Source organism: Tenebrio molitor, chromosome 2 (assembly GCF_963966145.1).
Source record: "Tenebrio molitor chromosome 2, icTenMoli1.1, whole genome shotgun sequence".
Lineage (NCBI taxonomy): Eukaryota > Metazoa > Arthropoda > Insecta > Coleoptera > Tenebrionidae > Tenebrio > Tenebrio molitor.
This window is the reverse complement of record NC_091047.1, coordinates 4,108,367-4,122,726: the sequence shown is the minus strand read 5'-3', so window position 1 is coordinate 4,122,726 and position 14,360 is coordinate 4,108,367. Positions and strand designations below refer to the sequence as shown.

The 14,360-nt window shown below is 38.0% G+C and overlaps 2 protein-coding genes across 5 annotated transcripts in view; both read right to left on the bottom strand.

The window, feature by feature from the left end:
* Positions 1-12: 12 nt before the first annotated feature.
* On the bottom strand, positions 13-1,982 carry Rbsn-5 (Rabenosyn-5). Its single transcript, XM_069038651.1, has 3 exons — positions 1,787-1,982; positions 1,324-1,737; positions 13-1,274 (listed from the first exon to the last, which is right to left on the bottom strand). Exons 1-3 carry the CDS (start codon positions 1,920-1,922, stop codon positions 520-522), a joined length of 1,305 nt encoding a protein of 434 aa, XP_068894752.1. The 5' UTR covers positions 1,923-1,982; the 3' UTR covers positions 13-519.
* Positions 1,983-2,127: 145 nt separating this feature from the next.
* Positions 2,128-14,360, bottom strand: part of tup (LIM1_Isl and LIM2_Isl domain-containing protein tup) — a 44,889-nt gene continuing 32,656 nt past the window's right edge. Inside the window, exons 4-6 of one of the 4 annotated variants that reach the window (XM_069038637.1) lie at positions 12,471-12,775; positions 3,104-3,304; positions 2,128-3,058 (exon numbers count right to left, since the gene is read on the bottom strand). In XM_069038637.1, coding sequence (XP_068894738.1) covers positions 2,870-3,058; positions 3,104-3,304; positions 12,471-12,775 — 695 coding nt within the window. In that variant the 3' untranslated portion in view covers positions 2,128-2,869. Of the gene's footprint in view, positions 3,059-3,103; positions 3,317-12,470; positions 12,776-14,360 lie in introns of all 4 variants that reach the window. The other 3 variants (XM_069038636.1, XM_069038639.1, XM_069038638.1) reach the window with 3 other exon arrangements.

Here is a 14,360-nt window from a genome sequence, read left to right as displayed (position 1 = left end):
TAACCAGCGAGATTTAATTGAAATAAATATATTTTTGGAATAAATACGAACATTTTGCAGTACAATGTAACAGTAATGTGACTAGTGAGAGATAGATAATTGCAACTTACGACTAAGCCGACTAATCTTATTGTTCCGTTTGTTCGTGTAAAAATTCGCATAAACAAAATAGTCGTTCTCATTTTATAAAAATCTCAATTCATAAAAAAATATCAAACTTTACCATAATTAAATCACCCAAAAGTAGGAATTCTCATTGTGGACGAGTCTGGAACTTACAAAAAAGCAAAGAGCGCACTCGAGTGATACAATTTCGCGGTTCGCCCCAAGATTGTACCTTGTCACACATTTTCAAGGTCAGCTTTTTGTAATCTAGTAATGCCGAAAATTACATCATTTAACATTGATAATTGTAGTTTTCACCGTATTTAGGCCCAAAATTGAAATAAACCGAGTCCATTTTTTTTTTGTGACGTCATCACTGCGTTACATCTGATTGGTTGAAAAGTGACATTTCATTTAACTGTCTTTTAGTATCTGTTGCTGCCTGTATGTCTCTTTCAACATCTTCAAGTTCTCTTGTAGCGACTCCACCTCCTCAAATCGCTGCGCTTTCCTCGCTTGTTCGATATAATTCCTCACGATATTCATTTGTTCGATTAAGGGGTCCTCAGCTTCTGAACTGTCATTGTTGACAGTGGACGGCGACCAACCGGTGGTCACGATCACCTTCTTGATGTGCGTCCGCACAGCAACTCGACTCTCCTCCTCTGTGTTCCTCATGGAGCGCTGCTTTTTAATCTGTTCCAACTCTTGCATGGAAGGGGGCGCTGGCAGCGTCAGGAGATACTCCTTGATGTAGTGCGAGGTGGCTCTGCGGATGCTGTTCTGCAACGTCGCCACCTTGGGGGTGTCGTCCTCTACAGGCAGAGACGCGATTTTTTTGCTCAGAGTATCGATCAGTTCGGCTTTTTTGGCGATGCCGGACCTCAAAGCCTGAGTATCTTGGAGGTGGAATGTGGTCTCGCCCGACGTGAGCGAGTTGTACATTTTTAAATACAAATCGACGGAGCTCTGAGTCTGGGATTTGAGGTTCTGCAAGTGGTTGTACAGTTGGCAAATGATCGGCTGGCGCATCTGCTCCATTTGGACGCGTCTGCGGCTCTCGAGCATGTCTAGGCAGTGGTTGCAGATGCGCAGACTGTCGGACTCCTTCCCCGGGACTTGCTCGCGGTTGTTCACGTCGACGTTGTGGACGGGCGCCACGATCGTCTCTGCAAAAGCGAAATTATCAAGCGGAAGGATAGAGCCGGTGGGACTCACGAGCCGCCTCATACGCCAGAAAATACGAACACGAGTTGCACATGATGCTGCCGCACAGCCTGCAGTGGTGCTGCCTCCTGGTGATGTTGAAGCTCGACGCGCAACTGGGGCATCTGGTCACGGTCGAGCCGTCCAGCCACGCCACCAGCTCCTGCTCTTGCTGTCTCCGGTCTGATCCATAGAATCTCAACAACCTGTCCAATCGGATGATCAGCTTGTTGGTCTCGGTCGTTCGGTGGTCCAGCCGCTCCCGGCGGACGGCCTTGAAGTAGTCGGTGTGGCTCCGGGTTTGGCCGGGGTCTTGCGGTTCGCTTATTTCTAAATAGTATTTTTCGAGAGTGATCTCGTTTTTGAACAGTTCCAAGTCTTGTTCGTCCAACTTGAGAATCTTCTTCTTAGCCTTGCCGTACAAGTCTACACAATTGTTAGAATCGGTGCGGAACGACAACGAACATAACCTCACCTTTTATCGACTTTAGGATGTCTTGCTCCTCGGAATGCAGATCTTGGAAGTGCGCTATCAGATTGTTTGGGGAACGTAGATCTTTGTGGCAAATGGGGCACAAAAAACCCTCTTTGATCAAGTTCGCCTCTGCCATTTCAGCTGGATTACTTGGCACGCATTGAACTGTCAGATTTTGACGTTTGAGTGACAGTTGACAGATGAAAACACCGGGACAGGGCCGTACCTCGAACAGGACCGTATTCATTTATTCAAAAAATAGTAAAAACCATGAAATTGACTTGTTCTTCTCTGAGAATCAAAAAAGAGTTTGTCTGAATGAACGGAATAAAAGACGTTGGTGATTATCTCATGTATTTATTTACAAATTAATCTTTTAATGTAACATTATTTACACGTAACTTGCTGTTTTATTTCTTATCAAATACAATTCTTTATAAATCCATTGCAATAAATTATGTGATACAGAGCTTTGTAAAAATATCATACATTCGAATGCACAGTAGTAAATCTAAAATTAATAACATCTACAAATTAGCGACAAAGTTAGAGTTTTATAACAAATTGTACAATCAAATGTTACAGTAGATATTATATAATTTTACAATATGGTACAGTGTTAGTAGAAAAAACTGCTTCACGCTTACCCCGACGATAACAACATCAACAAAACATGCAACGAGAGATGATGATGATAATAATAATGAGGGGGACATTACAAAACAATTGAGAGACCGAGAAGTGGCCAACAGAATCGGCGTTTAGTCGTTGTTTGGAGGGTCGAGTCGCCATTTTTATAGTTCCGGAAATAAGTCGAAATAAATTTGGATATGTGTAATAATTTTGATTTCCGCACGTCGATGCCAGTCGTGAGATTCGTTTTTCTTGTTGACCATTTCTGCTGGGCACAATTTAAAGGGGAACCAAGTCTTGCGTATCTGATCGTTCGTCATCCTTTCCTCCGGCGTGCGGCGGCCCGCACAGCCGCCGCATCAGTCCTTGGTGGTGGTAGAAGAGGAAAGAGGTGAGCAGGGGTGCCAGAGCGTTTAGGGGCGGAAGCGGCGACGGCTAGTTGTGGGGGTGTTAGGGACTGGCGGGCAGACTGTCGTCGCTCTCGAGGTAGGTAACGTAGCTGTCGGTGCTGTCCGGATGCGTCATGACGTCCGACGGCGGCGCCGACGAGGGCAGCATCCCGGGCGGTGGGCCCGTCGCGGGGCCCATGGATGGGGGCGGCAGGTCGTAGCCGTGCATCTGCAACAGGAAATTCACCGACTGTCAGACGGAGAAGTAGAAAACTAGGGGCGCGGGGTTGCTCACCTGGTTGACGAGCTGCTGGAAGGCCGGCTGGTGGGGCTGTTCGAGGTCGGCGTGCAGGGCGAAGTCCGACAGGGCTTTCCAAGGGGGCTGGTAGGCTTGCACCTCGAGGGGGTGGACGCCGATGGGAGAGTCGTGCCGCACGGGCGATGACGCCACCATGGGGATGCCTTGCATGGCACCGTAACCCAGTTTACGCCCATCCTGCACGTAATACTGGGTTATGTTAGACATTAGCGGGGAAAAAATAAAAAAAATGGGTGCAAGGCGCGACGCACGCGAAAACCGGAGCGGTTTGTCCCTCGAGGAAGTCAAGGACGACAGAGGATTCGACACTTTTGTCTCAAAAGCTATTTTGTGTGAAATAATTCCTTAATTATTAGAACTTGACGGTTGCAAAAATGTATCTAGTTGTTTTATAATCAATCTTGTGCTGTAAAGGAGACATTTTCTTTTCGCAGCTTGAAATAATGTACATACTTTATTTTACAGGTTGGAAAACTTTATTTAAACCTACACTTAGGCACTATTTTTCGAAGTTTTATTAATATTTTTTTTTTCGTGGGATTACAACAATTGCTGCCCTCGTGTGTGCAAACATCCCACTTGTAAAAAAAATAATATTTTTTGTCCTACGTTAGTTCCGTAAATTTTACATTTAATTACCAAAATTATGATTACCTAATGACACGCAATATACATAATTTGATCATGATTAATGTTTACAATTTATTACCGGAGGAATTCTTGTTGCTGACAGCAAAATGAAGATTTCGCTTTATTTAAATATTCTGCGACGCCGCTTTGTGGTGGGTTTGTTTATAATTTTTTATGTGACACGCACGAAATTCTGCGTGTTAAGTTCGGAATAAATTTGTAATGAAATCATCGAATGATTCATTTTATGGCGGTAGTAATTTTATTACAAAATTAAAAACAACAAAACACAGCACAGGAATGAGACCTTGTCTTACATCGACGGTAAACAAAAAGTTAATGCTTGAGCTAATTGTTTAATACAAAATTAGGTTTTATTGTTTTTATCGCCCACAGGAATGTTTTTTGTGACAGAAGTGACGGTTTAAACGGTTGCAATTGTTTAAGATAGGTAAAGAAAGGAGAAAAAAGATAATTTTTTAAATATCTGTCGGAATTAATTAATAATGTACGAAGGCTGTCAGGCGAAAAGGGAGACAAAGAGATGAAGAAACGATATTGACAGAGCGTTTGGAAAAATAATTATTACAAGATTTGTTTGAAAATGATCGATGATCATCGACGGCAGGGTTCATTTCATTTTCAGTTAAAAATCATTTGAACAGGAACGAACAAGAAGAAGTAACTATGATTTAGATCGGGACTGGTATGGTGGCCGATTGACTTTTTTGCAGCTTTTCCTTGCTGTAAATTTCGAATTACGCTTTGCAACTTGTTGTGTGACCTGAGGCGTCATCGTGAAGCAACGAAATTCCCCTGTGAAGCTTTTTGGCACGCGAGATTCTTTTCTTGTCGGACAACCCTCGTATACTTTACACAGTTGAGTATTACGTTGATATCAAGATTAATTTTAATTTAATTTAACGTTTCCACGTTAATGAAAATTAATTGCGTTCCGAATGGATGATGAGATTTATGTGGTGAAGATTATTGTTATCGTATTTTCACAGTCGGTGCGTAATAATTTTAAACGCGAAGAAACAAAGAATGTGGAGACAATTACTTAAAAAAAATCTATAACAGGAACGATGAAAAATACTTCATAATGTAGTTAATAATTTTATGCAACACCTGTGTATTATGAAGTCATAATAATGCCGATTTTGAATATATTATGAGGTCTATAAAACACTAGTGGACTTATGAACCCATAATTAAACTGTTTTTATAATTAATGAGTTTAGAGAGAATTGAACATCAAAAAGAATCAGAACTGTTAGAGAAGGAGGTGTTGGATAAAACTATGTATTACACTCGTGCCTTAACAGCAAATAAGTCACTCAAGAAATATTAGTCAACTCGAGTAAGCTCTCGTGGCTAAACATTTCTTTCATGACTTATTTGCCTTATAAGACACTTGTATAATAAATAGCTATTACATATTAGGAACGTGTATTTAGAGCAGAAATTAAGCGTTGTGACTTGAGAGAAAAAAATCTTCCAAAAGCTCTCCAGTCAAGCGTTTTTGATTAATTTCTAATGTCACAGTTTTGTAACGAATTAAACATTAAAATCTGTACACAAATTCACGCTCGTCATTAAACAGAAAAAAACTTGTTACAAATTGAAATTTTGTTTAGATATTACATATTTGATTAATCTTTCATTTTATAAACCATTTCTCGTGGGAATTAAAAAAAAAATAATTACGTTCGTTTCCAATTTTTCTCATCGTTAATCAGGTTAAATGTTAAATTAAAAATAAAACGGGTCTTCGTCGACTGAAAACTTTGGAAATCCAGCGGATTATTATTGTGGTCCACATCCGGCGGCAAACGGAACTGTTTGAACTTTGAACGCTTCGATATCGATTTGCATTTGCAAATGTGCAATATGAGAAAAACGAATGTTTGTTTATTAAAGTTATATAAATATATTTGTATATAAAAATAAAATTGAAATCACGAATGCAAATTGAAATTTGAATAAACATTTTTCAAAGTTTTGTTACTGTTAGTTAGCATTCGTGTTTTGCAATTGATCTCTGTATTTTATAATCAAATTAAAATGGAATGCTTTTTGGCGTGAATGTTGTCCACGGGGAGGTCGCGTCAGTAAACGAAAAATGTTTTTTGTTGGGACAAACGGCTCTTTGAAAATGTTTCACAAAGATTAAAGTGTGTCAGCTGTGAAATTAAACAATCGTGCAATTTGATGTGATGAACAGCAACAAAAGTAGAGCTACACGGAGCAGTTGGCTGTTTATTATTACAGAAGTAAATGATCGGCTCAAATCGCACGTGAACTGTAAGTTTTGATTTTTTCTTTCGTTTCGCGTGCATTAGAAACTAAAGAAGAAGATCAGAAGAAGAATAGTTGAGAAATTTCTTCACTGTGATCAAAGAGCATCACAGTTTTTGCATTTTAATTAATCAACACATTTAAACTCATTTTTTTAAATATTGACAAATTACGCTTTTGTCAAAAATGAATAAACAATTTTCATCCTCAAAATAATAAGTATTTTAAATACTTACATATGTACAGCAAAAACAAACAGTGATTTCTATTAATTGGTTAAATCATAACTTTTGCAAATATGTTTACAAGCAAATAGTTCTAAAAAATGTTTTCTTGGCTTCAAAAATCCACAACAAATCTTGATATATTCAGCAGAGGCTTGACTTGACGTTAATGAAAAATTGTCAAAAATGAATTTTGATATTTTTCTGACATTGCTTTCCTCCTATGTAAAGAAAGGCAGAGGGAGAATAAAAAATACAATTTTCTTAAAAATGACATTTTCTTCGTACTTTTTAGATAAAGAGATTAATACTGGTTATTATAATTATTACAAAAACTTGCAAATTCAATTGTTTTAGTCAAATTGAATGCTTGTTCGAATTTCCTGATTTTTCTTGAAGAAATAAAGTGACGTCATAATAAAAAATAAAAAAAGGAAATGCAGAAAATGACTAGAATATATTTTAGAAAGAATATAATAAATAACATATTGACCATCTCCAAAAAAGAAATAAGGAAAGGGGAAAACTGTTGAAGCTAACAATTAAACGAGTTAATAAACAAATAACTAAATCAATATCTTAACTAGACCTCTAGGTAATAATTTCATTTATTAAAGGAATAATGTTTAAGACAGTACCTAGGTACCGAAAATTTCTTTAATTACAAAACTAATGATAAAAAAGCATTTTATAAGTATCTACAGGGTGTCACGAAATAAGTAAATTGTCTTTCGACACTAGCTCTAGATATGACATTTTTCAGAAATTACCTAAAGTGCAAGCTTTAGCGTGGCCATTTTGTTTTAATTAAATATGATTGTATGTGTTATATCTAACATCCAACAGTAACATTTGTATTTGTTTCAACTTGATATTGTTTTAGTAGTTTTAACTTTTAGTTGACATTTGATAGGTACAGTTGTTGTCAGTGTCATCGACTATGTTAACTTTGAAAAATCATAGGCGCGTGTTAAGTCTTAAAATGCCTAATGTTAAATGTACAACAATAAAATATGAACCCTTTTTTCATTTATGGTCTTATGTTTCTCCATTGTACAATTGCGGTAACGGAATCTTGACCACAACTGACATTTAACTGACAAATATGTGTGAACTGGCCTTTATTGAATATAACACAACTTTTGACTCGATAATGCCATTTCCTGCTTTTTTGATGTCACAAGAAAAACTTCAAAGTAATTTTTAATAATTGTCATTTATTAATGAAACTAATGATTGGCTTACATCATTTTTTTAAGAAATTTCAATTTGAATGGCCGCAACTGTACATACAGGCTAATTCAAGTTTTACCGCCCGAGCCAAAACACCCACTTCTAATCGATTTAAAATTCTCAAAAAATTCAGGAATTATTGTGTATAGCTGTAGAACATTCTGTAAAAATTTAAAAATTTTTAATGAAACGAGTAAATATTTCGTTTTAATTCAATAACCGCTAGATACATTAATTTACATAATTTTTCACTGAGAGTCTTTCAAACATTCAGGAAAAATTTGATGTCATTGAAATCATGAAAACATCACCGGTTTTTGAAATATGTAAATGGAATTTGATATTAAAGTGCAAATTTAGCTATGATTTATTATTAAATTGGGCGGTCACTTCCACAAAAGAGGTTAACATAGGTTATTTATGGTACCCTTTAAGGACTAAAGAATTACTAGAAAAGTTCTCAACAGATGTTTGCCAACAATGAGGTACATATGTATTTATTTATGACAAATCTTGATCATTTTTCGCTGTTAATGTTAAAATTGAAATTGTAATTCAAAAACTAATCCTTGTCTTTTGATGCGAATTTCATAAGTATGTTCTTTGAATTAGGTAATTGTGAATTATGAGCGTGCACGGAGAAAACATTTTTTTTGCTCAAAATCAATTTTTTAAATTTTATGTCCCTGAATGAAGTGATACGGGAAAATTGATTACACACGTTTGAAGCCTTAATTGAAGGGAATGTAACCCTAAACTTGCGTAATTTTTATTATTTTTTTTAACAGGGTTAATCGTGGGGGCGGTAAAACTTGAATAAAAGTATGTACCTTCAATTCGAAAACTTCGTCAAAAAAAGAAAAAAGTGTCAATTTGAACACACAAATTCGCTTAAATTTTTTCTGATATGTATTTACCACTTCTGTCAAAAATAGAATTGTTTCGAAAGAGATGTTAAGATATTGAATACTCCCCCGAAAGTACCACGACTTCCATTTGTTTTACCAATTGGTAAAACAAATGGAAGTCGTGGTACTTTCGGGGGAGTAACGCTGCACCCAAATAAAAAACGAATTAAAGTAGGCGTTGCAAACGCCCGCACATGTGACATCTACAGATTTTTTCCGCAACCGCAAACGTCCATTACTCGCACGTCAACACCGTCATGTTGATCTCGACAGCACGTCGTAACTCGCTACATTCGTCACAGTTTGACGTTTCAAGTAACCGATGAATTGTTAATTAGGGCGCCGACTCCTGGTGGAGCGTCCCGGCGCGTCGCTCTCGTGGGATTTCTCCGCCGCCGAAAACACGTCGTCGCCCGCCCAAACACCATAAACAACGTGCCGAGACGAACAAGAAGTCATCCTCTTCCCAGTCAAGGTTAAAAAACTAGTTTGACAGTGTGGAAGTCGCGTCCGGACGGTGGCTGTGGCTGCGATGTCGGCCGGTTGGCCAGTGCGGACGGCGACACGAACACGGCTCCCTCCACCCCTCGAAAAAACGAAATCGATGCGACCGGTCGGCTCATGTGTGACGATGACGATTGGTCGGCGACGGGAGGCGGGACGGGCCTCAGCTGATAAGAAACGCCTCCCGAGATTTACGACGTGAACGACCTGAGAAGTGGGGGGCGTTCAATTATAGACGGGGCAATCTGTTGGGATGCCTCGCCGCTGATCAATAACACGTTTGTGTGGCGGCGTGCGCCCACCTTTCGGGCAGACCTGGCCCCGACAGAACCGCCGTGGCGGTCACACACGCGAAGGTTTCTTTACGATTTACTCCACCCCTAGACCACCCCGGTCCGCCTCTGCAACTTTTTTCCAATCTTCAAATCGATCGATCCTGATCCATCGTGTGTTGGTGCGGCAATTTTTTCTTTTTTTGTATCACGTTGTGTGGTGGATACCTAATTGTGCACTGTGTGGCGCACGCGATAAGGCGAACAATAACGACCGTGAAATTAAAATTGAAAACAAGTGTGATAATAACAGCAGGAAAAAGTTATCTTGCTAAAACTGAAAGCATGACGGATGGTTCGCGTGACTGTATGATAAAGTGGTGTTGATGACAGTTTGTTGCGTTTGTTGTTTGTTGAAGGTTTGGTCCAGATCGCGAAACACGAAACGAAACGAAACTAGAAGATTTGGTTTTGATTTTTGAAATCTGGTGTGGAAAAAAGAGAGAAAAAGTGATTACATACCTGAACAAATTGTAAAATGATTTTATCCACGCAATGTTAAACTTGAGGCCATTTATTTGAACGTGGTAATGACATAGTTTACGGTACTAGTGTGGTAAAATAAAGTGTAAAGGAAAGTGTTTGTACTTTTGTGGTGATTTTGTTGGTATCGAAGTTTCAATAGGCATGTTTACTGCAGTATCGATTTCCGAAGGAATATTTTCTTGGCCTGTATTTTCGCAATGGTGACAGGAATGAAAAATGTCACCACTTTGATTTTATTTTGGCTTTATTTTTCCCCATTTACTAATTATGTCTTACGCAATTGTAGTACCTGAATCAATAAAGATAATAAGAAAAATGCCGAATATCTACATAATGTTAATATTGCTTTAACTGCACTTTTGACAAGTTCTACAATTTACAAAATGTTTCCAACAGGCAGAATGCTCATTGTTGTACACATGTAACGAGTGTTCAAGTAAATTGTCGTCAAGCAAGTCGTCGTTTTTTTCTTTTCCAAACGTAGGTCGTCTTTTTAGTTGACAAATCCTTCAAATGCATAAACTCATTTTGATCATAATAATTATGTTGTGATATCTAAATGAAAAAATAAAGTTTTCCGTTCATTTTTTTTACATATTTCGTTAACTCTTTCAACGCCTTCTGAAGTTCGTATTGACGGTCGTTCACTTCCACTCTTTCCATCTTTACTTCCTGTTTCGTGAAATATTTGACAGCTGATGAAGCGCCGCAATACGTTAGTGGAAACAAAAGTAAGCACTAGGCCACTGGACCACACATTTTTTTGAACACACGTTAGAACACAGTATCTATTCTGAATATTAACTATCTACAAATTTAATTCCTGTTAATTTAGAATTTTCTTTAACGCTAATGACAAACCTTGATAATGATTACAAATTGTTACTCCGTTTTATCTTTGATTTTGTAGAAAAAATATATTTTGTTATTTTTTAAACACTAAATTTTTAGAGGAAACTTGTGAATTGTAAATCTTTACAAATAAGGAAAATATTTTCTAAACAAAGTTAAAATCTTATATTTTGTGCTTAGGTAGGTTCTGTGTTTTGCCTTCTAAGTTTTTTTTTTAACATTCTAACTACATATTGCAGTGTGGATATTATAATTTTAGCTGAACTTGTTTTTTTATTAACCATTATTTTTTAGTTAAAATTAAAAAAAAAAAACCTTTAGGAATATTTTGAAATATTTTATTAAGCTGTTGATGATCCTGCAACATTATAATTGGGCCCCCTTTTTTAATTCACTAAAATGTTACTCCAAACGATTTTTTCAGTCTCTTTATTTGGCTCTAGGGGTTCTAAATACATATACCAAAAATATTTTTTAATCATAAAGAATATTTTTTTTAATAAAAAGACAATTCGGATTTAGTTCTTATCCATTCTAGCTACATAATTAAGTATTATGCACAAACATTAAAAACATCCGTTTACGTTGTTTTGACATAATGGAAGGCCATGATTTATTTTTTAACGTTGGACACTGTTTGATTTCTGTCACTAAAGTAAAATGAACATAACATGTTGCTGCATTTCCCCTCGATGTCCGAATTCTTCTATTGCAAACTAGTAAAAGTGACAACAATGCACATTGATGCTATTTATAACCTCAAACTAAGAAAAACATAACTTAATTCAACAGACAATTTTCCATGGCCTCCCATTATTTTATTCTAGACACAGCGTCCAAAAAACTGTCCAGTTACATTGCCTGCTGCTTCTGTTTCCGTTGATGCATTGCCTAACTTCAACTGTCAAACTCTATATGTCAAACGTCATTTCTTCTCCGAACAAGTAGACGCAAGTACATTATTTCTTTTGCAAGCAAACAGCTCTTTTTACAAGTGACCAACGAGAGTTTTTCTGATTTTTTTACTTCTGGTGCGTGACGGTTTTTACGATTAAATTCACAACAAATACACGATCAAAGTGGGATTACTTATCTGAAGGCAACGTCAAAACATACAACTAACAAACCGACTGCGTTTGTAAAAAGAACGGGAAAACCACGCCCTCATTGCCTACACATTTTTTTAACGCTCGTTATCTAACTAATTACATATTTTCATTTTTTGTTTCTTTAAATCGCGTGTGCAGTTTTTCCCTCTCTCCCAAAACAGTTTCCTTTTATTGCTTTATATCCAAGTTCTTCGCCTAACAACAATTTTAATAACGTAAAACACTGATTTTGATGTGAACGTTTATTTCCCCATTTATTTAAAATATGACATATTTTTTGGAGCGTCAAGGAAATAATACATTCGTATATGTAATTCCTACATAATAATTGTGTTCTTTTATTAATAAACAATTACTGATATGAGTCAATTTATAAAATAAAAAAATTGAAGTGGCATTTTCATCAATTCTGCAAACCACAAGATGTTTCCCTTTTATTTATTTTTTTCCATTAGATTTGGCAACGAACATCACAGATTTTTCTTTTTTTTTTCTTTGACGTGTTACTCTTGTTGCCAAATGCTCGATAAGTAATGAATTAATTTTGCGCCGTTTAATTTGTTTTAATGTTTGATAAGCAACTAATAGCCGAGAGTGATTCAGCAAATCCGCAATTACCCCAATTCGCCGATTCCTATTAATCCTCCACCATCGCCACTTCTCCTTCCCTTGGCGAATCCTCTCACCACTTCCTCGTCGGACCGCCGCTCCGGTTTTTAACCCACCCGCCGCCGCCCCTCTCGTTTACCAAAGAATGAACTAACCTTCTCCTGTTGCATCTGCTGCTTCATCAGTATGGTCTTTTTTTTGTCCTTGCACCGCTTGTTCTGGAACCAGACCCTGATCACTCTGGGCGAGAGTCCCGTCATCTCCACCAGCTGCTCCTTCATCAGGGCGTCCGGCCGCGGATTGGCTGCGTAGCACGTCCTCAGCGTGTGCAACTGCTTCTCGTTCAGCACGGTGCGCACTCGCGTCGGCTTGCCATCGCTGCCGCCGCCGCCGCCGCCCCCGGATCCCTTCCGCAGCCCGCCGCCGCCTCCCTTGTGCGAGCCGCTCTCCGACCCCGAATCTGCAACAGAAGCGGTGTCCTCAACGTAAATACCAACTTTACAGAAAAACTAATACACAGGGTGGGCCAACGAGCAACATTCACACATATTTTTCGAAAATAAACAAAAGTTTCACTTATGCCATTCGATCTCAACACGATTTGGTAGACAAAATCAAGGTTTCAACAATTAAAAAAAATGCATTTTTTGTTTGTCTTGGTCTGGCAACAGAATACATATTTTCAAAAATATTTATAGTTAAACAAATTGTACTTTTTACGATAACATATCTTTTTTCTTTAGACATGCCTAGTATTATTATTCCACTGTCGCATAAAAATAATTACTATCCTTCCATTATCATGTCAATTAAAATGAAAAAGAAACAAAAATGTCTAATTATTTTTTTTTCTACAAGGTTGTCCAAAGGCAAAATCAGTCGATTTCGTTTTCAAGTTTATTCCAGTTAAATTTCACAACGTCCTGCAAAATGTTTGAGGCTTCGCCTTTTTCACGTTTTAGTGATGAGGCATGGTTTCCCCTTTCTTTTTTTTTGAATAATTTTTCACGCAATCCCTTAAAAACGATTTTAATTTATTCCGTTTCAATTTGCGTCGTTTCATCTTTTGCAAAAATGATTCCCACTTGTCCTTTACGATTGCGTAGAAAATTCCCTTTGTGTCCAGGACGTATAATTCGTGTTAATCCTGGAATATTACTCCGGCGAGTTAATCCGTTAGAGACGGGGCACTGGCCGGCGTCCATTAGCAGAGTCCGGTAATTCCGGGGCCGAGTCCGGGGATTAGGAAGGCGTGAAACACTGGTCAATGCAGATTAGCCGATTAAAGCGCCACTCTTTGTGAATAGATGAGCGGTCGGCTCCGCACTAATCTATAGAATTAGCTGGCGCGCATCTAGATTCTATCGGGAATTAGACGTTGTAAATAATTTTGTTTGTTTTGTCGTTGGACGATTTTCTTTGGGGTCGCTGTTGTTTGAACTGTGAACTGTCCACCCCGGACGGTCGAGCTTTGATGTTAAACCCGGGGCAAATATTTATAAAGGAAAAATGCTCAACCTTCGAGCTTTTTAACTAAATAAAACCGTTCTAAACACATACTTAGCCGACCTTTCTCTACTTCAAATGGGCCGTGTTTTCCTTCGGACCTCACAGGTTCAGACAAGAACAACAATGGACGATTTCACAAAAAATCCTAGCCAGAAGAAACACGTTTTCGACCGAAACTGCGTCGCTGTTGACCTAAAAATTTCCTATTTGTCTTGTGCTATTTGATTGATTGAAAAATTGTTTCGATTGTTTGTTTTGAGTAATGGGAGACATGACATACGGGAAGCAGACTGGAGGAGTGCGATGGTAAATATTTGCATTCCATTTCCTATGAAGTTGAATTTCTGCTCAAAACAATATTAATGGCGGCAGGAAACAGAACAGCTGCAATTTTTGTCGGACGATCGAAGCATGCGTTGCCTGCGACATTCATTTTCTCACTCGCTGTACAAGACGAGACACTCGATGAATAATTCGAATGTGTGCCACATTACTTTGATCGGGCACTGTACACGGGGCGCCGCTTTGTACATTTC